This window comes from Rhodotorula graminis (genome assembly GCF_001329695.1).
Source record: "Rhodotorula graminis WP1 unplaced genomic scaffold RHOBAscaffold_2, whole genome shotgun sequence".
In the NCBI taxonomy this organism is placed as follows: Eukaryota; Fungi; Basidiomycota; class Microbotryomycetes; order Sporidiobolales; family Sporidiobolaceae; genus Rhodotorula; species Rhodotorula graminis.
The window spans coordinates 1,183,074-1,207,543 of NW_017264929.1; the positions used below are offsets into that span (position 1 = coordinate 1,183,074).

At 67.1% G+C, this 24,470-nt stretch overlaps 11 protein-coding genes across 11 annotated transcripts; 6 read left to right on the forward strand and 5 right to left on the reverse strand.

Moving 5' to 3' along the window:
* Nucleotides 1-2: 2 nt before the first annotated feature.
* Nucleotides 3-1,777, forward strand: RHOBADRAFT_51521 (uncharacterized protein; the record flags this gene model as incomplete). Its single annotated transcript, XM_018415887.1, has 5 exons — nucleotides 3-1,045; nucleotides 1,111-1,178; nucleotides 1,242-1,322; nucleotides 1,398-1,460; nucleotides 1,545-1,777. The coding sequence occupies 5 exons, from the start codon at nucleotides 3-5 to the stop codon at nucleotides 1,622-1,624; spliced, it is 1,335 nt and encodes a 444-aa protein (XP_018273752.1). The 3' UTR covers nucleotides 1,625-1,777.
* Nucleotides 1,778-4,806: 3,029 nt separating this feature from the next.
* Nucleotides 4,807-7,524, forward strand: RHOBADRAFT_11949 (uncharacterized protein; the record flags this gene model as incomplete). The annotated part of the gene is made up of 11 exons (XM_018412073.1): nucleotides 4,807-4,886; nucleotides 5,014-5,031; nucleotides 5,153-5,236; nucleotides 5,494-5,651; nucleotides 5,801-5,860; nucleotides 5,929-6,058; nucleotides 6,123-6,406; nucleotides 6,555-6,613; nucleotides 6,757-6,978; nucleotides 7,075-7,231; nucleotides 7,313-7,524. Coding segments are annotated over 11 exons (1,464 nt in total), but the record flags the coding sequence as incomplete, so codon positions are not given.
* A 154-nt stretch (nucleotides 7,525-7,678) lies between these two features.
* RHOBADRAFT_51523 (uncharacterized protein) lies at nucleotides 7,679-8,491 on the reverse strand. Its single transcript, XM_018415888.1, has 3 exons — nucleotides 8,301-8,491; nucleotides 7,935-8,075; nucleotides 7,679-7,847 (listed from the first exon to the last, which is right to left on the reverse strand). The coding sequence occupies exons 1-3, from the start codon at nucleotides 8,364-8,366 to the stop codon at nucleotides 7,746-7,748; spliced, it is 309 nt and encodes a 102-aa protein (XP_018273754.1). The 5' UTR covers nucleotides 8,367-8,491; the 3' UTR covers nucleotides 7,679-7,745.
* Nucleotides 8,492-8,585: 94 nt separating this feature from the next.
* On the forward strand, nucleotides 8,586-10,211 carry RHOBADRAFT_51524 (uncharacterized protein; the record flags this gene model as incomplete). Its single annotated transcript, XM_018415889.1, has 6 exons — nucleotides 8,586-8,668; nucleotides 8,746-8,815; nucleotides 8,906-9,189; nucleotides 9,249-9,438; nucleotides 9,515-9,981; nucleotides 10,049-10,211. 6 exons carry the CDS (start codon nucleotides 8,586-8,588, stop codon nucleotides 10,149-10,151), a joined length of 1,197 nt encoding a protein of 398 aa, XP_018273755.1. The 3' UTR covers nucleotides 10,152-10,211.
* RHOBADRAFT_51525 (uncharacterized protein) lies at nucleotides 10,198-11,597 on the reverse strand. Its single transcript, XM_018415890.1, has 5 exons — nucleotides 11,435-11,597; nucleotides 11,316-11,322; nucleotides 10,631-11,243; nucleotides 10,449-10,554; nucleotides 10,198-10,383 (listed from the first exon to the last, which is right to left on the reverse strand). Exons 1-5 carry the CDS (start codon nucleotides 11,484-11,486, stop codon nucleotides 10,283-10,285), a joined length of 879 nt encoding a protein of 292 aa, XP_018273756.1. The 5' UTR covers nucleotides 11,487-11,597; the 3' UTR covers nucleotides 10,198-10,282.
* Nucleotides 11,598-11,763: 166 nt separating this feature from the next.
* On the reverse strand, nucleotides 11,764-15,306 carry RHOBADRAFT_33872 (uncharacterized protein). Its single transcript, XM_018413151.1, has 9 exons — nucleotides 15,259-15,306; nucleotides 14,854-14,922; nucleotides 14,773-14,791; nucleotides 14,675-14,698; nucleotides 14,542-14,613; nucleotides 14,145-14,475; nucleotides 13,890-14,069; nucleotides 13,336-13,806; nucleotides 11,764-13,261 (listed from the first exon to the last, which is right to left on the reverse strand). Exons 2-9 carry the CDS (start codon nucleotides 14,874-14,876, stop codon nucleotides 11,841-11,843), a joined length of 2,541 nt encoding a protein of 846 aa, XP_018273757.1. The 5' UTR covers nucleotides 14,877-14,922; nucleotides 15,259-15,306; the 3' UTR covers nucleotides 11,764-11,840.
* Nucleotides 15,307-15,889: 583 nt separating this feature from the next.
* Nucleotides 15,890-17,127, forward strand: RHOBADRAFT_51527 (uncharacterized protein; the record flags this gene model as incomplete). Its single annotated transcript, XM_018415891.1, has 2 exons — nucleotides 15,890-16,268; nucleotides 16,333-17,127. The coding sequence occupies 2 exons, from the start codon at nucleotides 15,890-15,892 to the stop codon at nucleotides 16,989-16,991; spliced, it is 1,038 nt and encodes a 345-aa protein (XP_018273758.1). The 3' UTR covers nucleotides 16,992-17,127.
* A 148-nt stretch (nucleotides 17,128-17,275) lies between these two features.
* Nucleotides 17,276-19,197, forward strand: RHOBADRAFT_41706 (uncharacterized protein; the record flags this gene model as incomplete). Its single annotated transcript, XM_018413935.1, has 10 exons — nucleotides 17,276-17,316; nucleotides 17,400-17,441; nucleotides 17,516-17,567; nucleotides 17,755-17,951; nucleotides 18,034-18,076; nucleotides 18,181-18,475; nucleotides 18,545-18,559; nucleotides 18,628-18,668; nucleotides 18,755-18,895; nucleotides 18,982-19,197. The coding sequence occupies 10 exons, from the start codon at nucleotides 17,276-17,278 to the stop codon at nucleotides 19,195-19,197; spliced, it is 1,083 nt and encodes a 360-aa protein (XP_018273759.1).
* Nucleotides 19,198-19,360: 163 nt separating this feature from the next.
* On the reverse strand, nucleotides 19,361-21,026 carry RHOBADRAFT_51529 (uncharacterized protein). The gene is made up of 4 exons (XM_018415892.1): nucleotides 20,939-21,026; nucleotides 20,365-20,858; nucleotides 19,815-20,261; nucleotides 19,361-19,705 (listed from the first exon to the last, which is right to left on the reverse strand). The coding sequence occupies exons 1-4, from the start codon at nucleotides 20,985-20,987 to the stop codon at nucleotides 19,394-19,396; spliced, it is 1,302 nt and encodes a 433-aa protein (XP_018273760.1). The 5' UTR covers nucleotides 20,988-21,026; the 3' UTR covers nucleotides 19,361-19,393.
* A 228-nt stretch (nucleotides 21,027-21,254) lies between these two features.
* On the forward strand, nucleotides 21,255-22,676 carry RHOBADRAFT_31268 (uncharacterized protein; the record flags this gene model as incomplete). The annotated part of the gene is made up of 4 exons (XM_018412954.1): nucleotides 21,255-21,459; nucleotides 21,532-21,827; nucleotides 21,895-22,172; nucleotides 22,238-22,676. 4 exons carry the CDS (start codon nucleotides 21,255-21,257, stop codon nucleotides 22,674-22,676), a joined length of 1,218 nt encoding a protein of 405 aa, XP_018273761.1.
* A 114-nt stretch (nucleotides 22,677-22,790) lies between these two features.
* On the reverse strand, nucleotides 22,791-24,381 carry RHOBADRAFT_51531 (uncharacterized protein; the record flags this gene model as incomplete). The annotated part of the gene is made up of 6 exons (XM_018415893.1): nucleotides 22,791-23,199; nucleotides 23,284-23,439; nucleotides 23,520-23,864; nucleotides 23,930-24,047; nucleotides 24,114-24,208; nucleotides 24,290-24,381. 6 exons carry the CDS (start codon nucleotides 24,379-24,381, stop codon nucleotides 22,974-22,976), a joined length of 1,032 nt encoding a protein of 343 aa, XP_018273762.1. The 3' UTR covers nucleotides 22,791-22,973.
* Between the last annotated feature and the right edge of the window lie 89 nt (nucleotides 24,382-24,470).

The following is a 24,470-nucleotide window of genomic DNA, read 5'->3' on the forward strand; positions in this document are numbered from 1 at the left end:
CCATGCTCTCCCTCCTCCGCACCTCGCTCCGCACCCGCACCGCCTCGGCGCCGACCTGGGCGCGCTCGCTCGCGACCGTGGCCCCCAAGTCGCTCAACCCGTTCAACCCGGACCTCGAGGCGAGCCTCCACCTCAAGTCGGGCGAGTCGTTCGTCGGCCGCTCGTTCGGGTCGCCCAAGTCGCGCTTCGGCGAGGCCGTCTTCTCGACCTCGATCACGTCCTACACCGAGTCGATGACGGACCCGTCGTACCGGTCCCAGTTCCTCGTCTTCACGACCCCGCTCGTCGGCAACTACGGCGTCCCGGGCAACCTCGACCCGGCCAACCACGAGCCCAACGGCCCGCCCGTCATGCTCGAGTCGAACGGCGTCCAGTGCGCCGGCGTCATCGTCGCCGACGTCGCCGAGCGCTACTCGCACTACCAGGCCGTCGAGTCGCTCCACGAGTGGTGCGACCGCCACGGCGTGCCCGGCATCACGGGCGTCGACACGCGCGCCATCACGACGCTCCTGCGCACCAACGGCTCGACGCTCGCCCAGATCGCCGTCGGCGACGGCCACCAGCAGCGCCCGCATGACGCCGACTACTGGGACCCGGCCGTCGAGAACCTCGTCGACCAGGTGTCGACGCGCGAGGTGTACACGCTCAACCCGGACGGCGACGTCAAGATTGCGCTCCTCGACTTTGGCGCCAAGGCCAACATCCTGCGGTCGCTCACCCGTCGCGGCGCGTCCGTCACCGTCTTCCCGTGGAACTACGACTTCAACAAAGTGCGCGACCAGTTTGACGGCCTCTTCCTGTCGAACGGGCCGGGCGACCCCAAGCACTGCATGGACGCGGCCGTCACGCTCCGCAAGACGATCGACGAGTGGGACAAGCCCATCTTTGGCATCTGCATGGGCCACCAGATCATCGGCCTCGCCGCCGGCCTCGACGCGTACCGCATGCGCTTCGGCAACCGCGGCCACAACCAGCCCGTCCTCGCCCTCGCCTCGTCGGGCAACATCAAGGCCGGCCGCGTCTACGTCACGTCGCAGAACCACCAGTACGTCGCCCTTCCTCCCCTTCTCGGCCGTCCTCGGCGCCGTCACTGACTCGCTCGCGCCGCAGGTACGCTCTCGAGCTCCAGGACCCGTTCCCTCGCGGTTACCAGCCCTTCTTCCTTAACGCCAACGACGGTGCGTCTTTGTCTCTCCTTCGCTGTACCGCCGGCGCGTTACTGACTCGTTGCGCACCCGCAGCTTCGGTCGAGGGCGTCATGTCGACCCCCGAGTCGGGCAAGCGCGTCTGGGGCGTCCAATTCCACCCCGAGAGTGCCGGCGGTGCGTCCCTGTCTCCTTCTGTGTATCTCCTCGTCGTGCACGAGTCGCTGACCTCGTCCTCGCGTCGACGCACAGGCCCTCTCGACACGATTCACATGTTCTCCGACTTTGTCGCCGCGTGCCGCTCGACCGCCAAGAGTGCGTCCCTCTTTCTTTCCTGCGACGTCCTTCTTTCCGTCCGACACGTGGACTGACCTCGTCCTCGTCGACCCGCACCCGCAGACGCCGCCGGTGTCGCGCTTCCCGAGGGCGGCATGGCCAAGGCCTCGATCAAGCTCACCGACTTTGAGGCGGGCCTGTAAGAGGAGGAGCCGCTTACAGAGCGTCGTCGTCGTCCTTTCCCTCTCCCCTTCCTGCCTTGTTGTCTTCCCTCCCCCTCGAGCGGGCTTAGCGCTCTCCCCTTCTTCTCTCCCTCTCGTCCCCTCCTCGCAATGCTAGACTCGCCTTGACTCGCCTCGCAGGCTCGTCCCGAGCACCTCGAGAGTACGACGAGCTTGTCGCTTCGAGAGGACGCGCACGCCCCTCGCTGGCTCCTGCCCGAGCCCGCGGACCTTCCCGGTCTCTCGGCCGTCGACGTTCGCTCGCCGCTCTTCTCCCGCCGCTTCACTTCCTTCGCTCGCTCGCTTGAGTGCTCGCGGCAAGTGGCACGCGTGGCACTCGGCGCCTGTTCATCCGCCCAAGGTGCGTCCCTGTCTTTCCCCTCTCGCGCGAGCGCGCTCGAGCGAAGCCGACCCTCTCTCTCCTCTCCACAGCCTTCGACTCGCCCGACATGGCCAGCTACGCCGTGCAGCCGATCCCGCCGTTCCGCTACTGGCGCGCGGCGGCGACCGCGCCTCAACCCGCACCGCCCTCGTCCGCCCAGCCGCCGCCTGAGCACGCACCTCCCTCCGACCTCCCCGTCGGCCCGGTCCGCGACTCGTTCACCTGCCAGTCGACCATCGAGATTGACCTCGAGATCGGCTCGCCAACCCTCGACCACGGCGTGAGCCTCGACCAGATGCCGCTCGCCGGGTCGTGGTCCGTCGTCATCCACCGCGTCGGCGACAAGGTCTACTTCGACCTGCACCGTGGCGCTCTCTACGACGGCGCCATGATCGACGGTGCCGTGTTCGAGATGCGCGTCGAGTGGGAGGGAGCCGGCGCGTTGCACGTCCTCGCCAGTGGGGCGTGGGTCGTCGAGGACGGCCGCAACCCTCCTCCCGCCGAGTACTACGGCCACGATACGTCGACCCAGTCGTACCGCCTCGTCATCACGACGGGAACGCTTGAGCAGGTCCGACTCGCGACCGGCGCCGTCTTCGACCCGACCGAGCTGTGCAGGTTCCGCATCCAGACGAGTCTGCGCTCGGGCAGCCGTCCAGCCTTGTTCGAGTCGTTCGAGCTCGCCAACCACATGTCAAGTGCGTGTTCCTGCGCTCTGGTTCTACACGGAACGCGCTCTGACCCTGTCGACCCGCCACAGCGATCCACCTCAAGCCGGTCGTGAACGACGTCCGCCTCTTCTTCCCCGCGACCAGCACGCGGCCCGATGCCGAGCTGTGGGCGTCCGAGGCGTTCCTGTCGAGCGTGTCGCCGTACTTCCGCACCCTGTTCGGCTCGGGCCTCGCCGAGACCGTCATCCGCCCCAAGAGCGAACCGCAGCACGGCGCCGCTCGGGACCTCGAGCCGCCGTCGGCCGTCTCGTCGACGCTCGGTCCGCGCGCCGTCAAGCAGTTCGACGACTCGGACGACGAGACGGACAAGGTCGAGACGATCCCGAACATGTACGATCCGCTCGTCGACGGCTCGGTCGCCCACAAGCAGATCGTCATCACGCAGGCGGCCTACTCGACCTACCGCGCCGTGCTCCTGTGGGCGGCCACCGGGTACATCAGCTTCGCCTCGAGGCGAACGCCGCCAGCGGCAGCGCCGGTCGCAGGTGGGTCGACCCTCAAGGACCGCCGCGCCCTGCCCCTGCCCGTCTCGCCCAAGTCGGTGTTCCGCCTTTCGCACTTCCTCGAGCTTGATCGTCTTGCGGCGACGGCGGCGCTCTTCTTCCGCGACGAGCACATGGCCATCGACAAGGTCCATCTCGAGCTCTTCTCCGACTTGGCGCGCAATCACTCGGTATGGCGCTCGGCCGTCCTCGACTACGCGATGCAGAACTGGAACGAGATCAAGGCGAGCGAGGGTTGGGTGGAGATGAAGGAGCGGGTCGCGCGTGACGAGGTCGAGGGGGCGGGAGCCGTCCTGGTCGAGTTGACCGACAGGCTCGCGAGCTGCAGGGGTGCGTCCTCCTCCTTTCCCTCTCTCTCTCTCTCTCCGCCCGCCTCAATCGAGGTCTTTCTGTCGAGCCGTGAGCAGTTGACTGACCCTTTGCGGCGTGCAGGCGTTTGAGTCGGGCTCGCAGATCCTTCTTCCTCCTTCTCGACCTCGCGTCGACGCATTGGACACCCTTTCGCGCTTCATCCGGCCCCACTCGCGGCTCGAGAGTCACCGAGAGAGCGTCGAGGATATCACTCGAGCTGCTGGTCGCCGGCCTGAGCGCTTGACCATGATCTCGCAGATGGCGGCTCCAGTTTCGTTCGAAACGCGACCGGCGCGCTCTCGTCCTCTTTTCCCAGGTGCGCCGCGTCTCTCTCGCCCTCGTCGACGTCGTCGTGCGCAACAGGTGAGGGGGACTGACTGTCCAAAGCCCTTGCAGTTTGACGCCCACGCTCGAGCGAGATTGGCCCTTCGTCGTCGTCGTCGCGACGCGGGGTCAGTGCGGGGTGCGCACCCGCTCGTTCTGTCCACCTCTCGTCCTGCGGGCCGCCCCTGCCGTGCGCTCCTCGTCGACGACTTGTCGTGAGCGAGTGCTGGGACGTCTGCCGGCGCAACACTCGGACCGCGCCTCCACTCGAGCGCACCTGCCTGCAGCTCTCAGCGGCGTCGTCTCCGAGGCGGCGGCCACCGGGCTCCATCACGATCGGGACCTGCCAAGCCTTTCGTCCACATCGCCTCCAGCACGGGCCCGGCGAGAAAGGTATTCCCGGCCTGTGCGTCGCGCCTCTCTTGCTCGACCTCGTCGCCGCCTAAACCTCGCCGCCGACCAGCAGCGCTCACGTCGCGCCGCTCCCGCAGCTCCCCGCAACTTCGTCCTCCACGCCGGGCCCCGCTCTCGTCCACCTTATCCTCCTCTCTGCCAAGTACTCGCCTCGCGCGCCGGCTCGTCTCCCCCACTTGACTCGTCGACCTCGCTCGTCGACCTTGCGCCGTCCTCCACCTACACCTACATCGCCTGCCGGCCGTCACCCTACCGTCGCTCGCCTGCTCGACATGGACCGAGCATCCTCCAGCGACGCCGAGAAGTCGAGTGAGAAGGCGTCCATCCACGACCGTGCGCCGGCCCTTTCGTCCTTCTCTTCCGTACCGTGCAGCCGAACTCATCTCGACCCGTCCCGGTGCAGTCGAGCTCGCTGCGCAACCTGGGGTCGTCCTCGCGGGTGCCGGGCGCACCGTCGCCGTCGTCGACGAAGCCGCCGAGGCACGTCTGCGCCGGCGGTTCGACCTGCGGTTGCTGCCTGTCGTCGCCTTGATCTACCTGTGAGTCTTCTCGTCCTCTCGCCTACCCCGTCGATGCCGCTTGAGGCGAGGCACCAGCCTTTCCCAGCTCGAAAAGCCGACGGCGCGTACTCGCTCGGACCTCTCCTGACTCACTCGCGCCTCGCAGGTTCTGCTTCATCGACCGGTACGTGCGCAGTTCGAGCGAGCAGGCCGTTCGTGCGAGTGATTGCGCCCTGCCGCATCGCCCCTTGTCGTTCCTCTCGGTCACGAGCGGCCTGACTGACTCTCTCTTGAACCTCGCGCAGCGCCAACATCGGCAACGCCAAGATTGCAGGTGCGCCTCGAGCCTCGTCTGCGACGTTGTGCGACCAGGTCGTGACAGTCTTCCCGTGCAGGTCTCGAGAAGGACCTGGGCATGAAGGTGAGTCCTTCGCTCCCCATTCCCCTTTCTCTTTCTCGATCTCCTCTCTGAGCACGAGCGTCATACCGACACTATCACCTATCCAGGGCCTCGACTACAACGTGCTGCTCTGCGTCTTGTGCGTCCCGCCGTCGCCAGCTCTCCCTCGGCGCCCGAGCCTCTTCCCTGACTGACTCTGTGATCCCTTGCCCCCTCCCTCTCTCCCCTCGCCCTCGCCCTCTGCAGCTACGTCTCGTACACGGTGTTCGAGCTTCCTCTGCAACTCGTCACCAAGAAGATCGGCCCCGGCAAGACGCTCCCGGCCCTCGCGTTCCTCTTCGGCCTCTTCTCGCTCTGCATGGGCTTCGTCCAGAACTACGGTCAGGCCATCGGCGTTCGCTTCCGTGCGTCCTATTCTCCCTCTCTGTCAGAGCTGCGGCGACGTGCGGCGTCTCGGCGCCGGCGTCGTCGTGGTCGAGAGCCGCGGGATCGCCTGTTCGGCCTCCTCGTGCCCTCCCTCTCCCCGGATGCGCTCACACACTTAGTGCGACAGTCCTCGGCGTCGCGGAATCGTGTATTTTTCCTGGACTCGCCTTCTACCTCTCGCGCTTCTGTGCGTGCCCGTCCTCGTCGTCCTCTCAACTTGGGAAGGTCGCCCTGACTCGTCCTCGTCGCCCACAGACCGCAAGGACGAGCTCGGCTTCCGCCTCTCGTGTTACCTGGTCTGTACACCCGCTGCAGGCGCGTGCGGCGGCCTGCTCGCGAGCGGCCTGCTCAAGATCGGCTCGATTGGCCAGTACCGGTCCTGGCGGTCCGTCCTCTTCTCTCCCTCCTCTGGCAGAGCCCGTCCTGACCTTCCTGGCTCGCGCCATCAGTGTTATTTTCGTCTTCGAGGGCCTGATAACGATGGTGATCGGCATCGTCTCGTACTTCCTGATGCCGGATCGGCCTGAGGCGTGCAAGTGGCTCTCGGACGACGAGCGAGGCGCGCCCGCTCATCCCCTTTCCTCTTCGCGCTCAACGAGCCTTACTGACTCGTATACTCCTGCAGCTCTCGCCGAGGTGCGCATCAAGAGCGAGAACGTCGGTCAAGCGCAGGCGGTCGACAAGCTCAGGACGCGGGCAGTCTTGCAGGGCATCTTTGCCCCGTCCACGCTCGGTGCGTCCCCGTTCCCCCTCTCGCGCACAGGTATCAGTCGCCGTCCAGAGTCGACCCATCAGCCGCCATGGCGGCTGGGACTGCCGGACGCGCTCGCGCTCCTCCTGAGCCAGACACTGACGGTCCCTCCTCGCGTTCTCCCACGCAGTCGTCGCAGTCGTCTTCCTCTTCAACAACATCACCGTTCAGGGTGTCGGCTTCTTGTACGTCCTCGCTCTCTCAGTCAACTTCACGAGCGTGAGCTCACCATGCACTTCCTCGCGCCCCATTTTCGCACCTCGACAGCCTTGTACGTCCCCCTTCCTCCTCTCGTCTCGCCACCTAACGCGACTGACACCTGTCCTTTACAGCCGACGATCGTCAAGACCATCTACCCGAACGAGACGACGATCAACCTGCAGCTGCGCACGGTCCCGCCCTACGTCGTCGGCGCGTTCGTCGTCCTCCTCACCGGCTACCTCTCGTTCAAGACCAAGAAGCGCGGCCTGTACCTCCTCATCTGCGCACCGTTCGTCACCGTCGGCTACATCCTCTACCTGTCTTCTATGAACCCGCAGGTTCGCTACGCCGCCGTACGTCCCCCTCCCTCTCCCCCTTTACCTCCCTCGCCGCCTCTTTCATGGCTCCTGCCGCGGTCGACCTGGATTGACTCTCTCTTCGTGACGCAGGCTTTCCTCGTCGCGACCGGCTCGTTCGCGTTCGGCGCCATGACGACGACCTGGGCGGCCGCCAACGTGACCTCGGACAGCGCTCGAGCCTCTGCCATCGGTACCGTCGTCATGTTCGGCAACATGGGCGGCCTCATCTCGGCTTGGACCTTCCTGCGTGCGTCCCGGAGCCTCCTTGGCCTGCCTCTTGCCTCTCCTGCAGAACGAGCGCACTGACCCTCGTCGCCGTCCCTCCCAGCCAAGGACGGACCTCGCTACGTTCCGGGCAACGCGTTCAACCTCGCCGGCAGCGTCATCATGTTTGTCCTCACTGCGGGCCTGTGGGCCTGGCAGGTGCGCGAGAACCGGGCCAAGGAGAACGGGCGCGACGACCACTACCTCGTCGGCAAGACGGAGGAGGAGATCCAGCTTCTCGGGACCAAGAACCCGCACTTCCGGTACAGCGTCTGAAGTGGAACACGAGCCTGTCTCTCTTTGTCATGAGAGGCTTTCGACTTGGCTCCTGCACGAGAGATCGGACGTGCAGAGGCTGCAGGTCAAGGTCGAGCGAACGGAGCGTTGCGCTCCATCCATCGCTCTCGGTGACTCGCAGGATTCAGGGAAAGACTGAGAGACTAATGATGATGACAACAGCACGCGCTCGAACCCGTACAAACCCTCTCGCGCCGCCCTCAGTCCTCCTCGCCCGTCGCCCGCTCTTCTCCTCTTTCGGGCGAAAGGCCCGCGTCTTCGTGCGCCCGAGAACCCTTGAGAATCGAGTCGGGCTGTCGGACCTGCTCGTCGACGAGAGAGTCAGCCCTGGTCCGCTCGTCGGAGGGGAAACGACAGAGAGAGAGAGGAAAGGAGAAAGGGGAGCGCACCGCCTCGTCGTACGAGCCTCGCGCGACAACGTCCTCGAACTGGGACCACAGGTCGTGCACCGACTCGAAGTTGCCGACGGACGTCACGTTCTCGATGTTGCGGTTGAGCGTGTTGATGTTGTTGAGGCACCTGCCGAGGTTCTGCGACGAGGACGACGAGGCGAGGTGAGCGTCACAGGTCCTCCAGGCTGGTCCCTTGCGCAAGGCTGTCCTCCAGATCGTCGTAAAGCCGGCTCGAGCCGCCCCCTTGCCATCACGTCGTGCGCTCGCTGCCCTCGACCGCGCTATTGACCGCGACTCGACGAGCGCGAGGGCGAGACGAGCGAGACGACCCTCGCACGACAGGGGGGGAGGGGTGGGACGTACATCTGCGATCTCTGCGATGAGCCTGTCGCGCTCGCGCTCGAAGCTGGACTTGTCGGGCTGGCTCATGGCGGCGAGTTTGATGAGGATGCGAGACGGAGGCGGGCGAGGCGGGCAGCTCGCGTGGTGGGTTGGGGGCGGGTCGCAGGTGCTTGTGTACAGCTGTGGAGCGTGCAGGAGCTGCGCACTGGTCGACTCGGTCTAGACAGTGACGAGAACGAGGAGAGCCGGCTCGCGTCCCCAGGTTCGCTCCTCTCGCCCGCTCTCTCTCGCTCCACGCAGCTCAAGATGGCAGTACAGCTCGACCAGACCGCTACGAGTACCTCCAGGCGTGAGCCCGTCCAGCTTTACCACCAATCGTCGCAGTACCGGTTCGTCTCCCTCGTCCCTTCCTCTCCTTCCGACCGATGACACGCCGCAAGCTCACACACCCCTCGCCGTGCACCAGGAATTGGCGCTTCTCGAAGGAGCAGCTCGACAAGATCCGGCAAGACCTCAACGAGCAGGCCGTCGAGCGTGTGCGCACCCTGTGGGAGGAGGAAAGGGTCCGCCCGTCTCCCTTTCGTCCCTCTCGCGCCCAATCTGATGCCGTTTCGACCCCCTCGCAGGCACAGCAAGCGCAGACCGAGTCGACGGGCGACCGACCAGCCGCTACCGCCGACGGCAGCACGTCAGAGCCGCCCTCGCAGCCTGCGACACCTCCTGCGCCAGCCGACATCGAGTACCTGAGCGTCGCCGACGAGCAGCTTCTCGTCGCGTACTACCTTCAGCAAGCCGTCGGGCTGTGCGGCGCCTTCAAGTTCCCCGAAATGGTGACGGCGACGGCCCTCAGCTACCTCAAGCGCTTCTACCTCCGCAACACGGCGATGGACTATCACCCGAAGGACATCATGTCCGTCCCGCCTTTCCCTCTCGAGCATAACTACGTACTGACTCTCGGACTTTGTACAGGCTCACCTGCGTCTTCCTCGCGACCAAGACCGAGAACTTTGCCATCTCGATCGACACGTTCGCGGCAAAGGTCAAGGTCCTGCCGGCCGACATCCTCGCGCTCGAGTTCCTCGTCTCGCAGTCGCTCCACTTCGAGTACAAGGTGCATCACGCGCACCTGGCCCTGAGTGGCCTCGTCCTCGACATGCAGGTGCGCTTTCTCTCCCTCAGTCTCCTCTCTCGCGCCGTGTCTCTCTCATCCTGACGAGCCGCATCCATGTCCGCAGACGACCGGCGTCCCCTCATCGAGCATTGCGTCGGCCCTTCCTCGCGCTCAGGCCTTCCTGCGCGCCGCACGCCTCTCGCCCGCCGAGCTCGTGTACGCCCCGTCGCAAATCGCGCTCGCGTGCATGCGCATCGCCGACCGCTCGGCCGTCGAGACGTGGCTCGCGGCCAAGGGCAAGGGCGCGAGCGAGCAGAAGGAGGAGCGCGAGGCGAGGAGGGCGCCGGCGGGACCGACGAGCGCGGTCAAGAAGGAGGGAGAGGAGGGCGAGGGAGCGCCTCGAGCAAGGGGCGAGGACAAGGGCGACGAGCCGCAGCAGCTCGAGCAGGACGTGCTCTTGCGGCTGCTCGACGAGGTGCAGGGCATGATCCAGGAGCAGCAGCGCAACCCGGTCGACAAGGACAAGGTGCGCGAGGTGGACCGGCGGCTCAAGTGGGCGAGGAACCCGGAGAAGGACCCCAAGAGCGCTCTGTGCGTCGCCTCGTCTCTCTCATCTCGGTGGCGAGCACGCGCACTGACACTCGTCGAGCGCGCGCAGGTACAAGAAGCGGAAGGCCGAGGAGGAGGCGGCTCGAGAGGAGAAGGACCGGGCCAAGATGGCCAAGCGGCCGCAGAACGACGACGCGAGCGTCTTTGATTGAACCAGTGTAGCTCTCTGCCTCTCCGTGCTCTCGTGTTGTACTGCTAGAGAAGTCTAAAGGTATCGCATTACGCCCTGCCGCCCCAAGAAAGCCCTTCTCGAGCCTCCACCCCTCGCGCTCGAGCCCCGTCTTTACGACTTGAGTGCGTCGAGCGGCTCCTCGACAAAGTACCACGCCTCGTACGAGTACATGATGCCAAAGATGAGGAAGAGGACGGCGCCGCCAAGGGTGACTGCGCGCGAGAAAGAGTGTCAGGAGGACGATGCGAAGAGGCTCGAGGGCGAACAGGGGACGCACTGTGCTTGAGCGAGATGCGCTGCGAGATCCACCGGCCGCCGAGGACTGCTCCACCCGTGCAGACCGAGTGTCCGAGGGTCGTGCCGAACGTGACGATCCAGACGTTCTGGAGGGAGGGCGAGGCAAAGGCAGGTCAGTCTCGCTGGCTCGTGGCGCGAGGAAAGAAAATGGAGGGGACGCACATGCGCTGCGCCGAGGGCGATGGTCGTGATCTGGCTGCGGTCGCCCCACTCGGCGAGGAAAGTGAGGATGAAGGCCTGGATAAAGATGGGGCTGAACAGGAGCTGGGCGAGGTTCTTGACGCCGTCCCGCACGCTCGCGACGGCGCTGTCCTTGGCCTTGGACAGGCTCTTGCTCCGTGCGCGGCCCGTCACCGGCTGCGGCAGGCCCTCGTCGGACTCGGCGTGCGCGGCCGAACCCGTCGCTCGTCGGCCCTCCTCCATGTCGTCGAGCGCGAGCCCGCCCGGCCGGCCCGTCACCTCCTCCTCGGCCTCCTCGACCTCCTTCTGCACCTCGCGCAGCTCCTCCTGGAGCTTCTCGCGGCCGGCCTCGCCGCCCTCCATCTCGAGGCCCTCGCTGAGCATCTTGGCGCCAAAGACGAAGAAGAGGACGGCGGCGGCGGCCGTCGTGTACTGCTTGGGCAAGAGGCCGGGGAGGATGTTGCCGAGGAGGGCCGAGAGGAACGACATGACGCCGAGGGCCGACAGGGCGGCGGCGAAGATGGTGACGCGAGGATGGTGCATCGAGAGGATGGCGGCAATGAGGAAGGTGCGGTCGCCAATCTCGCTCGTCAGGCTGCAGGTTGGGACTCGGGGTCAGTGTCTGGTTCCATGCGAGCTCGAGGGCGGCGAGGCCGGGTCGACGTACATGACCGCTGCGAAAGGTTGGGGAGCGAGGGAGGAGGCGAGGGTGGGAGAGGTGCGGAGGCAACAGGGCAAGTCAGGGCGTGCGCTCGTGGGTGGGCGAGGGAGAGGTAGTGGACGCACAGATGGACCTGGTAAAGCCGTCCATCGAGGTCGGGAGCGAGAGATCGAGCATCTTGCGACGACGTGTGAAGGTTCGACGAGGTGGAGCGACGACCGAGGCGAGCTCGAAGGGTGCGGTTGGCTAGATAGGCGTGTGTGGCGTGCAGGTGAGCGTGTGCTGCGCAGGCTGGCTCGGCGAGCTGTCGTGGAGAGAGAGAGAGAGCGGGGCGGCGACGAGATCAAGCGCGAGCGCGCGACGAAGTTCAGAAGGTCCGGACTTTCGGACGCGTCGCCGGCAACCCCGACCCTCTCGCTCTCGTGGCACGCCAGAGGGGCACAGGGCAGAGACAGAAGGAGACGATGTACAGCGTTGCACAGGGCGCGACCCGCGAAAGCACGAACAACCCCCACCTCCCCCTCCTCGCGCTCACTCTTCCTCCATCGACGCGAGCGCGCGCTCGTTGAGCGCCTCGGCCTCGATGAGCTCGAGCTCCTGACACTCGCGCTCGAGCGACTCCTGCAGGTCGAGCAGTTCCTTGAAGCGCGCCTGGCCCTCGCGCTCGCGGCGCTCGAGCTTGTCGACCTCGTCCCGCAGCGCCTCGAGCCGGCGCACGACGGCCCCGTCCTCGTTGTTGGCCAGGCGCGCAAACGACTCGAGCTCGATGCGGGTTCGCGCGAGCTCGTCGTGGCCCTCGCCGAGCTTGCCCGCGAGCACCTTGCTGCGCGCGACGTACCCGCCGAGCGTCTGCCCGAGCCGCTTCTCGACCTTGGCCGCCTTGGCCGACTCGCTCGCCATCTTGTCGCGGTTCGACTCGATCAGGCTGCGCAGGCCCGCGATGCGCTCCTCGTCCGACAGCGACGCCTTGTCGACGTACCGGTCCGTGCGCGCGTCGTACGCCAGGCGCTCGCACGACGGGCGCCACAGGCGGTCAAAGTCCTCGGGCGCGAGCGCGACGGCGCGGCGCAGGACCTTGTCGGACGCGCCGGGGAGGCCAGCCGCCTGCGCCACCTCGTCGTGGACGAGCTTGCGCGCGGCGGCGAGGTCGTCGTCGGCGATGGCGGCGAGCTTGGCCGGCTTGCCGCCGCCGGCACGCTTGCTGCCCGCGACAGGGTACGCGACCGAGTCGTGCTCGAGGAGGCGGATCATCTCGACCGTGACGGCGCGCTCGGCCTCGCGGCGCCACTTGTCCTCGCGCTGGTCGGCGGGCGCGTCCTGCGCCTCGAGGTCGAGCTGGGCGAGGAGCGCCGCCGCGTCGACGTCGAGCGGCCGGGGCAGGCCGCGCTTGACGGCCTGGCTGCGGCGAGCAAGCGCGAGCTGCTCCTCGTGCTCGCGCAACTGCTTGAGGCGCGCCTCGCGCTCGGTGCGGTCCTCGATGCGCATCGCCGCCTGCACCTCGGCGCTGTCGCCCGCAGCGGCGCCCGACTCGTCGTCCTCCTCCTCGGGCAGGACGAGCTCGAACTCGTTCTTGGGCTGCGGCAGCGACGAGAAGCCGGCGCGCAGCTGGCGCTTGACGTCGTTCTGGCGGTGGCGCTCGTCGCGCGGCGTGAGGCCGTACTGCGACGCGTTCTCGTCGTTGATGCTGAGCGTGTCGCGCATCGGCGTGCGCAGCGGCGTCGCGCCGACCGACGAGGCCGGCGTCGCGCTCGGGTCGCCGGCGTCCGACGCGCCGGCGCGGAACGGCGTCGCGAGCGGGTTGGGCGTCGCGGCGACGGCGCCGCGAGGCGTCGCACCCTCGAAGCCGGTGCGGCCCTGGAGCTCGTGCATCGGCGTGTTCTCCTCGCCGAGGAGCGGCGTCTGCTGCGCCGTCAGGTTGCGCAGGTTGCGCGCCTCGGCCATGACGTTGTCGACTGCGCGCACAGGAGGATGTGAGCATGCAGGTCTAGAGGACGGGAGAGAGAGCGGGAGAGAGAGAGGGACGCACACTCGGGAGCGGTCCTGGGCGTGCGTGCGTCGCGGGCGGCACCGAGCGCCGAGTACTCGCCGAGCAGGCCCTGACTCGCCTCGTTGCCGCTCTCGTCGACCATGGCGCGCGCCTGCTCGCCCGCACGACCAATCTTGACGAGGTCGTCGAGCTCGCGCTCCGAGACCTGGGGCGTCGGGAGGACGAGCTTGCGGCGCTTCGAGATCTGCTGCTCCTCGCGGCGCTGCTGGAGGAGCGCGTCCTTGCTCGGGACAAAGTGCGACATGGCGTCGGCGTTGGCGTCCTTGGCGTCCTTGGCCTTGCGCTTCTTGTCGCGCGTGTCGGCGTCCTCGCGCTCCTTCTTGCGGTTCTGGCCCTCGAGCTCGCGCAGGGTGCGGCCGGTCGGGGCGGCGAGGCGCTTCGACTGCTCGGCGCTCGTGTCGTAGAAGCCGGCGGCGGGCTGCTTCTCGAACGGGATATCGGCCATGTAGTCTGCGGCGAGGGGAGAAGGCAAAAGGTCAGGTCGGCGGCTCGAGCGAAGACGAGGAGAACGAGAGGAGGGCAGGCGGACGCACCCATGCCGTTCTTCTTGGGCTTGGCGCGCATGAGGATGCCGGCGGCCTTGAGCTCGCGCTTCTTCTGGAGGATGGCGAGACGACGGGCCTCCTCGAGCTGCCGCTCGCGAACCTTGCGCTTGGCCTTCTTGCCCTGCGTGTTGGCGAGACGGGCACGCGCCTCGGACAGCACCGCCGCCACTGCTGCCGCACCGCGCCGGCCACCCGACTCGGCTCGGGGAGGAAGAGAAGGAGTCGGGAAGGAGAAGGACGCACCGTCCTCGTCCATGTCGATCGGGTCAGGGCGCGCCGCCCTGTTCTCAGGATCCGGGTCGACCTCGCCGGGGCGCAGACGGCGCACATCGTCGGCGCTCGGGCCCGCGTCGTCGACGCCGGCGAGGCCGAGCTCCTCGTTCTCGGTGCGCTCGGCCTCGTCGAGGAGCTTCTGGTAGCGCTCGAGGCACTGGTTGGCGGTGCGACCGACGATTGGGGCGATGGTGCGCCACTGGGTCGGCATGAGCTTGGCGAGGTGGAGCAGCTTCTCGTCCTCCTCCTTGGACCACTCGGTCTTCTTGATGGCCGGGTCGAGCCATTCCATCCAGCGCGCCTGTGAGAGAAGGCAAGGTCAGGGCCTGTCACGACAGTCAAGACTGGGAGGGGAGCGTGGGCGGACCTTGCACTGCTTGGGCGTCTTGCGCACGAGAAGCGACGAGATGCGGGCCCACTGGTTCTTGCCGTACTTCGACTGCGGGCACGAGGGCAGAATCAGTCCATGATCGCTGGCACAGAGCCGACGAGGGACGCACGATGGCCGCCTTGAGGATCTCATCCTGCGAGTGCGCGGGCGAGGGAGGAACAGGTTAGCTTGGCGGTCTGAGAGGGGGAGGAGGTCGAGGGGGCGCACCTCCGTGTTCTTCCAGACACTGCGGGCCGGGTACTCAGGTCAGTCGTCGAATCATCGAGAGGCAAGAGAGCGTGTGCGCACCCTCCCTTGATGACGATACGCATCTTGCGAAGAGCCGAGTTGGCGGTCGAGTGCGATGAAGAAGATGAGCTGTGAGGGGGACACAAGCCGAGGATCAGTGTGCGTTCGACACCTCGTGGGACATGTGCCGAGGTGCCACGGCGTCTTCGTGGCCGCTCAGCCTGCCGTCGAGGACGGCGCGCTCGTTGGCCGTGGAGGCGAGTGCGGGCGGGAGCTGCGTGGCCCACCTCGCCGGGGCTCTGGCTCGAGCTGTGCGCCGTGCTGTTGGTCTGCCCAGAAGCAGGGACAGGGGTACTCGTGCGCGTCGGGAGGGTGTGCCGAGGAGTGCGGCGAGTGGGCGATGAGGCGAGGAGGGGGAGGCGGACGACGAGGGGCGACAGAGAGACGAGGGGAAGGTGTGCGCACCTTGTGCGGTGCCGCGTCGGGGCTGTGCGGGTGCAAGCAGCAGTCGCGAGCTGTCCTCGGTCGGGGCGAGCGTCGGGTGCAGAGTGGTCCCTCGTCGCCTCGTCCCGCTCGCGGGGGAACTCTCTCGCTCGCCTCTCACCGCCCCGCTCGACGCTCAGCTTGTCATGGGGGCTTACATGCGGCCGGTCAGCTGCGCGCTGCGCCCCGATTAAGAGCAGGCGACGTTCGCTCTGTCGTCCAGCGGCTCCTCCTCTTGCTCCCCCTCCCAGCGCCTTGCTTCGCGCCCTGCGTCGCGCGCACGCCGCTGCTCTGCTACGGCCGACCGCTGCTACAAACCGCGAGACTCGGCACTCGAGCCTCTCGCGGACTTTCCGGCGGGCGACGAGGCTCGCGCGCTCGCCGGTCCGTCCCTTCGCTTCTTCCTCCGCGCCGTCTCCGCGACAACGCCGAGCTCGCCTCGTGCTTCTCTCTCTCTCTCTTCTGCTCCTTGCCCTCTCGTCGTCGCACCGACCCGTTCGCAAGTCGTCGCTCGGTGCGTCTCCCCTCCTCCCTCTCCTTCCCTGCACACCTCCCTGACCCCCGCTGTCGTCCACCAGCACCTCGTTCTACCCGAGCCCGGCCCACCCTCGTCATGTCCGACAAGCTCAACGACGATGTCCTCCTCGCCGTCCTCGAGCACATCGCCGAGCCCGCTTTCGACCAACGCGGCTACCGCACGAGGCAGAGCACGCTCTTGAGCTTGTGCCTCGCCTCGCGCCACCTGTACCGCCTTGTCGAGCCGCTCCTGTGGCGCCAGGTCCGCTTCAAGAGCGTCGAACAACTCGCTCAACTGCGACGACGCGTCGCGGCCGGGTCGCCGAGCGGGCTCACCTCGGTCTACACTGTGCCGTGGCAAGCCCGGACTGAGCACGACGAGGCCGTCCTCACCGTCGCGGATATCCTGCCCAACATCGTCCACATCGAACTGAGCGGCACCTACCGCTCGATCCTCCCGCTCGCGAGCCACAGCAGTGCGTCCCGAACCTCCTTTTCTCCCCCCCTCGAGACTTCCTCTGACCCAGCCTCGTCCTGCAGACTTACGGCGCCTCTCCCTGTGGCAGGTCTACCTCTCCAACTCGTCGCCGACCCTTCCTCAGCTCGAGCAACTGGCGATTCGCGACAGCTCGGCGCCCAAGTACCTCCTCGAAAGGTGGCTCGACCCGTTCCACCTCCCTCGCCTCCGCGCCCTCCTTTTCTGCGGCGTCAGAGACCAGGGGACGTTCCTCTCGCTCGAGGTCGTCGTATTGCCGCCTATCCTCGCCCAGCTCGAGGTCATCCAGACCGACGACCGGTCGCTCGGCGCGCACGACCCTCTCGCGTGGAGCGACGAGCCGCCCTGCCTGTGCTACCACGGCCTGACGAGCGAGGTCGTCGTGCGCTACAACCTGTACGGCCCGACCTCGATCGACACGCCGTCAATGACCAGGTCGACCCGGCGCAGGATCGACGCGGGCGTCCGTCGCGAGCAGCTGCGCGAGCGCCGGCCGTCCGTCTTCGTCTTTCCGGCGGCGGGCGTGGACCAGATGGCGCGACTGGACGTGCCGCAGCTCGAGGAGCAGGGCCTGTGCGTCTTGTTCGACGAGGGCGACAGCCACGAGCCGCAGTCGCGCGAGCTCGTCTCGCACGAGTTCTGGTGGCTCGCTCGGGCGCTCAAGGCGGAGCGGGAGCGGCGGGAGGACGAGGAGCACGAGTAGATGTCGAGCAGCTTGCGATCGACTCGTCACTTGACCGCGCTCGTCGTCGTCGTCGTCGCCTGCGCGAGAAGAGAGAGCCTGAGCGTCGCCCAGAACACCTCTCGCCTTTCGCTTTCGGGGCTCGCCGTCTTCGTGCGTCTCGAAAGAGAGAGTGTGAATGTGCGCCCGCAACAGCAGAGCGACGCCTGTTGAGGAAGAGAAGACCGCGGGCGAACTCGCCGACGAAAGCCGTCGGCTCGTCGCTCGTCTTCATCGCAGCTCGTCCGACCACGCTTGATGCCACGATGCACTTGCTAGACTACATCACGGGCCAGCCGCCTTCACAGTGCGTCCCCCTCGCCCTCTCCCAGCGTCGCAGCGACCTGACCCGCCCTCATCACCTCGCGATGCGCTCATCGCCCGCCGCAGCCACCGCAAGAAGCACTACGAGATCAAGCAGACCCTGGGCGTGTACGTCGACCTCTCTCGACACTTTCCAGTCCTGCGCACGGCCCAGCTCACCCTCGCGACGGTTGCCGAAACAGCGGAGGGTTCGCCGTCGTCAAACAAGCCACCGCGCTCGACACGGGCAGGGAGGTGCGTCGATCGTCTCTCCCATTTCCTCAGAGACTGCGTGCGAGTCTGTTCGGCGTGCGCGCCGCCGCGGCCCTCCCACGCTCGACGAGCGCTGACCGTTCCCCACTTCCCGCCCACCCGTCCGGCTCCCTCCTCTCCTCGCCCACGTCCGCTACGCCTCGTCCTGCGCCTCGCGACGTCCTTACAGGTCGCCATCAAGATCATCCCGAAGGAGCGCATCCGCGACCACGAGCAGCAGGTGTTTCGGCAGAACACGCTCCTCCAGCTCAAGCACCCGCACATCATCGAGACGATCGAGTGGTACGAGAGCTCGAGCAAGTACTACCTCGTGTTCGAGCTCGCGGCGGGAGGCGAGCTGTTCGAGCACCTGATCGACAGCCCTGGGTATCGGCGCGTCCTCGTCCTCTGTCCTCGACTTCCTCCCCTTCTGCCGTGCCGTGCCACTGACTCGCTCTTGTGGCTGCAGCTTCTCCGAGGCAGAAGCCCGAGAGGTCATGTACGCGCTCGTTGTGCGTCCCTTCCACCTAGCGCCGCTCTCGCCGGCAGAACTGACCCTTGCCCGCTCCCTCCCTCCCGCTCGTCTCGCCGCACGCCCGCCGCTCTCTCGATACAGGACGGCGTCACCTACCTCCACTCGAAGAACATCATCCACCGCGACCTCAAGCCCGAGAACGTCCTCTACCGCACGCCGCCCGGCTCGCACCCGGACGTCGGCCACGACGACCTCGTCCTGTCCGACTTTGGCCTCGCGGCGTACGTCGAGCGCAACGGCGGCAGGCTGTACACGGTGGCGGGCAGTGCGGGCTATTCGGCGCCCGAGATGTACCCGGAGGAGGGCGTCGTCAACGGCCAAGGGCGAGGGAGAGGGTACGGCCTCAAGGCGGACGTGTGGAGCCTCGGCGTCATCGGTGCGTCTCGCCCTTGCCTCCCTCTTCCTCTGGAGCGCGTACTTACTCGAGCTTGCTCCCGCCTCGCAGCTTTCTGCTGTCTAGGTGAGCACGCGCTCGACCTCTTTCCGCCCTCCTCGCGAGCTGACCCTCGTCGTCTTCTCTCTACACAGGCGGCCGCTTCCCGTACAAGAAAACCGACCCAGAAGAACTCGTACGTCTTGCCCTCCTCTCACTTCTCGAGATGCCTCATCCTCGTCGCGCAAGGCCCTGACGACTTGAGTCTCGACCCCCTCGCAGGCTCACGAGGCGCGCACGACCGAGCTGTACTTTCCTCGGACGTGGGACGACGTGTCGGACGAGGCCAAGGACTTTATCCGGCAGCTGTTGACGGTCGACGAGGACGAGCGACCGAGTGCGGCCGAGGCGCTCAACCACCCTGTGCGTCGCCGTCGTCCTCTTTCGTCTCGCCCTTCGCGCGCCCTGTCGTGCGAGACCCTGACTGACCAGGCCGGACGACCGCACAGTGGCTCCGCACGGCCGTCTCCCGCCCTCCCTCGCCCGCCGCCGCCTCGCCACGCCGCATGACCTCGGCGACGCTCGAGCCGCCACCCGGGCACGCCGAGGACGAGCACCAGCTCGGGCCGACCCTGTCCAAGACCGAGACCATCACCGACCACGCGCCCATCATCGAGAAGCGCAGCACGTACTCGGGCGAGGGCGCGCCGAGGATCGTGTGCTGAGGAGCAGGACCGAGTCGAGCGAGGAAGGACGAGCTGCAGATACCCCTTGTCGATAGTTCTCTCGCCGTAATTTCTCATGCTGTATCTATAGCTCACTCTTCCTCCATCCTCTCGCGTGATTGAGCGAGTCGAGAGATCTCGGGCCGTGTCGTCGAGCGAAAAAGAGAGGGAGAGAGCAACGAGGTGCAGCGAGCAGCTACGACTCGACGCGCCACACCTTGACGAGCCCGTCGTCGCCCGCACTCGCAAACACGTCCCTCGCACCCTTCCACCTCGCGCCGTCGTCCCGATCCCTCTGCTCCCTCGCCTCGTCGCCGTCCTCCTCTCCTCGACCGGGCTCGTCCTCGTCCTCGCCGCCCTCGAGCGCACGCAGCGTCGCGGCCGCCCGCGCCGGGTCGAGGACGCACCACGCGACGTGGTTGACGTCCGAGACGCCGTGGGCGTCGTCGACGCGCGCGACGAGGGACCAGGAGGGCCCGGCTGAGGGAGCGTCGGGTGGTGGCGCGGTCTGCGGGCGATGAGGACGGGCAGGACGTATCAGTGCGAGAACGAGAGAGTCACACGAAAGGGAGAAAGTCTCGGTCGAGAGAGGAAGAGAGAGAGAGTGTGGGGCGCACCATCTGAAAGACGTTGATGCGCCCGTCGCCTCCCGCCGTCACGATCCTGCCCCTGCCGCCCTCGCCCTCGTCTACGCCGCCCTTCTGCCAGTCGACGGCGTAGATGGTGCGCTCGTGCGCGCCCTCGATGACGCCCCTCTCCTCCCACGCGTACCGCTCACCGAGCCCGACCCGGACGCCCGTCGCGCTCCAAGGTCCCATGCGCCCGCCGTCCTCTGGTCGGGCCTCGCCCGCGTCGCCCGTCACGATGCCCTTGGGGACGCGCTCCCACAGGCGGATGGAGCAGTCGTCGCCGGCCGAGGCGAGGTAGGTGCCGCACGGCGAAAAGGCGAGGGTCCACACGGTGCCGCGGTGCGAGGCGAGCGTGTGGATGCAGGTCCACTCGTCGTCGAACGGGTCGGCGGCGTACAGCTTGATCGTGTCGTCGTACGAGGCCGAGGCGAGGAGCTGCGGCGCGTGGGAGAGCGAGAGGGGGTCAGTGTGGGTCGAGGAGGGAGGGAGAGGGAGAGGCGAGAGAGAGAGAGAAAGAGAGAGAGGTGGCGGGACGCACCTCGTCGGTCGGGTGCCACTTGACGGACTTTACGTCCTGCGAGTGCTCCATGAGGACGGCGAGGCACTCAAAGTCTGCGGGGCCGACGGCCTCCCAGACCCAGACGCTCTTGTCGCGCGAGCAGCTGGCGACGAGGCGGCCGTCGTTGCTCCACGCGACGCTCTTGCACTCGCTCTCGTGGCCCTCGAGCGGGTCGACGGGTTCCCAGTTGGACGCGGCCGAGTGCGAGGGCCCGTCGTCGAGGCCGTGTTCATCGGTTTGGCACCAGACGCCGACGGTCGAGTCGAACGAGGCGGTGGCGAGGGTTGCGCCGGTTGGGGAAAAGGCGAGGGAGCGGACGGTGCGGGTGTGCGAGGTCGGGATGGTGGACGCGAGGCGGAAGGACGAGGGGGAGGCGGTGGTCGGGTCGGGCGAGTACGAGTAGAGGCGGACGGATTTGTCGGTCGAGCACGAGGCCAGGGTGGGTTGAGCCGGGTTCCATGCGACGTGCCAGGCTGTAGGTGGGGCGGGGGAGTGAGTGAGTCGAGTGAAGAGAGGAGGAGGAGGAGGAGAGAGAGGGAGGGGGGAGACGGACCGCGATCGGTGTGGCCTGCGAGTGTCTGCACCTCGTGGATGGTGGGCATGGTCGCAGCCGGGCTAGCGTAGCAGGCAAGCGCACGGGTGGAGAGCGAGAGGGAGTCATCCGAGTGGTTGTCCGTCCGTCATCTCATCTTGACTCTCTCTCACTCGCTCTCTGTCGCTTGCACAGCCTGTAGCTCTCCCTAGAGCCCAGCACACCACACGCTCAGCCCACCGAGCCCACCACCCATCAGCTGCCACCGCTCCTTCACCCTCCTCCGCCACCTCCCTTCTCCTCATCGCACCACCCACTCCCGCCCGCCGCCGCCGCCATGCCGCCCGCAGCCCCGCCACCACTCGCACCCACAAAGCCAAAGCCCGCTCACTGGAACATCGACCGCGCGATCCGCAAAAACATCCTCGCCCTCGCACCTTACCGCTGCGCCCGCGACGACTACGACCAGGGCATCCTCCTCGACGCAAACGAGAACGCTCTCGGCCACGCCTTGCCCGCACAGAACGGCTCCGCAATCGACAGTCCGTCCCCTCCCCCTTCCTCCCCTCCCTCTCCCCCGAGCAACCCCGCGAGCTCACCTCCCACCCGCACAGCCTCGTTCGACCACCTCGACCTGCACCGCTACCCGTCCCCGACCCACTACGACCTCAAGCAGCGCCTGCGCGAGCTGCGAGGCCTCCCCTCGGAGCACAACCTCTTCCTCGGCGTCGGGTCCGACGAGGTCATCGACCTCCTGTTCCGCATCGCGTGCGTTCCGGCCAAGGACCGCGCCCTCGTGTGCCCGCCCACCTACGGCATGTACAGCGTGTGTGCCCAGGTCAACGACGTCGACATCGTCAAGGTCAACCTCGACGTCGAGGGCGGCGCCTTCAGGCCCAAAGTCGACGAGGTGCGCCCCACCTCCCCCTCTGTTTCCTCCCACGACTCGCGACTGACTCAAGAGAACGCCCCTACAGATCAACCGCACCCTGTCGGCCGCCGCCAAGTCGGACAACCCGATCAAGCTCATCTACCTGTGCTCGCCGGGCAACCCGACGGGCACCCTCATCCCGCTCGACGACGTGCGCGCCATCCTCGCCAACCCGGACTACGAGGGCCTCGTCGTCGTCGACGAGGCCTACATCGACTTTGCCGACAAGAGCAAGAGCGCCGTCGAGCTCCTCGTCAACGAGGGCTGGAGCAACCTCGTCATCATGCAGACGCTCAGCAAGGGCTTTGGCCTCGCCGCCATCCGGTGCGTCCGCCTCCCTCTCTCTTTCGGTGACCCACCAACCTGACTCGCTTTCGTGACGCACGCAGCCTGGGCATCGCCATCTCGTCGCCCGAGCTGATCCAGGTCCTCAACAACGTCAAGGCGCCCTACAACATCTCGACGCCGACGGCGACTCTCGCCCTGCGCGCCCTGTCGCCCGAGGGCCTGACCACCTTCCGGTCCAACATCGCGACCCTCATCTCGAACCGCACCTACCTCGCCGAGCAACTCGCCGCGCTCCCTGCGATCCTCGCCCTCCCCGGCGCCGGCGACGCAAACTTCCTCCTCGCCCAGGTCGGCGGCGAGGACGGCAAGCCCGACAACGAGCGCGCCAAGCGCGTCTACACGCACATGGCCGAGCAGGACCAGGTCGTCGTCCGGTTCCGCGGCAACGAGGTCGGGTGCGAGGCGTGCTTGCGCATCACGGTCGGCACAAGGCAGGAGTGCGAGAGGGTCGTCGAGCGCTTGACCGAGCTGCTCAAGTAGACGAGACGCTCGTAGATCGGGCCGTCGTTGCAGTGCCATAGACTCACGCTGCCAAAACCTCGAGAGGAAGCGCGCGGCCGAGAAAGAGGCGACCGCTGTCCCTCGCGGGGCGAAAGACGATACGAGACTCGTTTCTTTGCAGTCACTGCTTTGGCACAGATCTACTCGCTTGGTCCAACCCCCTCAGCCTCGCCCTCACTGCCCTTTCCCTGCCTCGGTCGCAGCTCGCTCTCTCGTCCTCGCTCGCTCCCCTCCTCTCGCGACGGGTCCTTCGACCCTCGAGTCCGCCGCGCCTCTTTACTGCGTCTTCCTCTCGCGCACGCCCGCCTTGCTCTTGGCGCCCTGCACGCCGCTCGCGACCGCCTGCTGCGCGTCGCGCACGCCCGCCGCGAGCTGCTTGCGCTGCTTCTGCGCCGCCGCCTTGGCCGACGACGCCGAGGGCGACGACGACAGCGTGCGGCGCACGACGGGGAGGACGAGCCGCGAGGTGAAGAGCATGGCGGTGAGGAGGAGGGCGCAGAAGCTGTGGTGAGAGGGCGGAAAAGGGGGGTCAATACGGCTCTTCGAAGAGGGCGAGGTTCGAGGGGGGAGGAGGTGCCGGACGCACATCTTGGCCTCTGCGGGCTGGAGGAGCGCAGAGCGGCGCACCGACGCGCCGAGGTAGCCCTTGGGGACGTCAAAGACGTGCTGGCGCAGGGCGGGCACGTTGGCGAGGAGGTACGACACCGGGCGGCGGAAGAAAGGGTGCGCGTCGATGAGCGTGCTGTAGAGCGAAGAAAGAGAGTCAAACGAGGCCTCGAGAGGAAAGAGGGTCGACGGAGAGAGAGAGGGAGGTCGACGCACGCGTAGACGTAGCCGATGAAGGCCGCGCTCCATACGTCGATCGGCAGGCCGCTCTTGACGAACGCCGGCGTCGTCGTAAAGCCCCACTCGGGCCCGAACATCTTGAACATGGGCACGAGCATGCCGCCGCCGCCGCCCGACAGGAACGCGACGAGGATCATGGCCCACGGCGACGAGCGCACGGCCTCGTTCGGGTGCGTCAGGACGACGTCGACGCCGAGCGTCGTCATGCCCATGATGCGCGAGAAGCCGTCGACAACGCAGAACAGCGACTCGCGCGGCAAGGTCGGGAGCGACAGGATGAGCGACACGAGGCCCGTCTTGGCGGCGAGGAGCGGGATCAACCTGCGGTCGCGACCAGGTCAGCTTCGGTGGGTCCTCCTCGGAGATGGGAGAGAGAGTGGACGCACCCGTAGGTGGCGACAGGGATGGGCGTGACGACCCAGCCCGGCACGAGGCCAAGGAGCACGCTCGAGACGGTCGAGCCGCCGAGGATGAGGACGAGCGGGACCAGCGCGGCCTGGAGGTCTGGGGGCATGCTAGAGGGTCAATCGCGTGCTCCACCGCGGTCCACAGAGAGAGAGGAGGACGCACTGCCGAGCTGCTTGTCGTACCCTCCCGCGCGAGCGATTCCACGGTAGGCGCACGCGACGCGGACGGCGTGCGCGATGGCGAAGATCGAAAAGGGCCTAGATAGGGATGCGCACGGGGCTCATGGTCAGCTGTACGGTCCACGGAACTGCGAGGCTGAGGAGGGAGCGGGGACGCACACGGCCGGGTGGGGGGTCGTCGCGCTCAGCCACCCGTGGGTGGAACCGACGCGCGAGAGCAAGGCAGACGAAGAGCCGTCCCAGATGGCCATCCTGAGCTAGTCGTCAAGCTGGCAGGGAGCGAGGTCGACGAGAGCGACCGAAGCCGCGGTCCAGGCGGGCGACGACGACGACAACGAAG

What these genes read in the sequence shown, in the direction of transcription:
- RHOBADRAFT_51529 (XM_018415892.1), bottom strand. Translation starts at nt 20,987, where the DNA reads ATGCCCACCATCCACGAGGTGCAGACACTCGCAGGCCACACCGATCGC. An exon ending in CGCAGGCCACACCGATCGCG is followed by an intron (nt 20,859 to 20,938) that starts GTCCGTCTCCCC and finishes CCCCACCTACAG; the next exon opens with CCTGGCACGTCGCATGGAAC. An exon ending in AGTGGCACCCGACCGACGAG is followed by an intron (nt 20,262 to 20,364) that starts GTGCGTCCCGCC and finishes CACGCGCCGCAG; the next exon opens with CTCCTCGCCTCGGCCTCGTA.
- RHOBADRAFT_51525 (XM_018415890.1), bottom strand. Translation starts at nt 11,486, where the DNA reads ATGCTCGATCTCTCGCTCCCGACCTCGATGGACGGCTTTACCAGGTCC. An exon ending in TCGCCCTCGGCGCAGCGCAT is followed by an intron (nt 10,555 to 10,630) that starts GTGCGTCCCCTC and finishes CCCTCCCTCCAG; the next exon opens with AACGTCTGGATCGTCACGTT. An exon ending in GCGCATCTCGCTCAAGCACA is followed by an intron (nt 10,384 to 10,448) that starts GTGCGTCCCCTG and finishes TCTCGCGCGCAG; the next exon opens with TCACCCTTGGCGGCGCCGTC.
- RHOBADRAFT_33872 (XM_018413151.1), bottom strand. Translation starts at nt 14,876, where the DNA reads ATGCGTATCGTCATCAAGGGAGG. An exon ending in AGACGCCCAAGCAGTGCAAG is followed by an intron (nt 14,476 to 14,541) that starts GTCCGCCCACGC and finishes CTTCTCTCACAG; the next exon opens with GCGCGCTGGATGGAATGGCT. An exon ending in GCCCAAGAAGAACGGCATGG is followed by an intron (nt 13,807 to 13,889) that starts GTGCGTCCGCCT and finishes CCCTCGCCGCAG; the next exon opens with ACTACATGGCCGATATCCCG.
- RHOBADRAFT_51523 (XM_018415888.1), bottom strand. Translation starts at nt 8,366, where the DNA reads ATGAGCCAGCCCGACAAGTCCAGCTTCGAGCGCGAGCGCGACAGGCTC. An exon ending in TCATCGCAGAGATCGCAGAT is followed by an intron (nt 8,076 to 8,300) that starts GTACGTCCCACC and finishes TCCTCGTCGCAG; the next exon opens with AACCTCGGCAGGTGCCTCAA. An exon ending in GAGGCTCGTACGACGAGGCG is followed by an intron (nt 7,848 to 7,934) that starts GTGCGCTCCCCT and finishes GTCGACGAGCAG; the next exon opens with GTCCGACAGCCCGACTCGAT.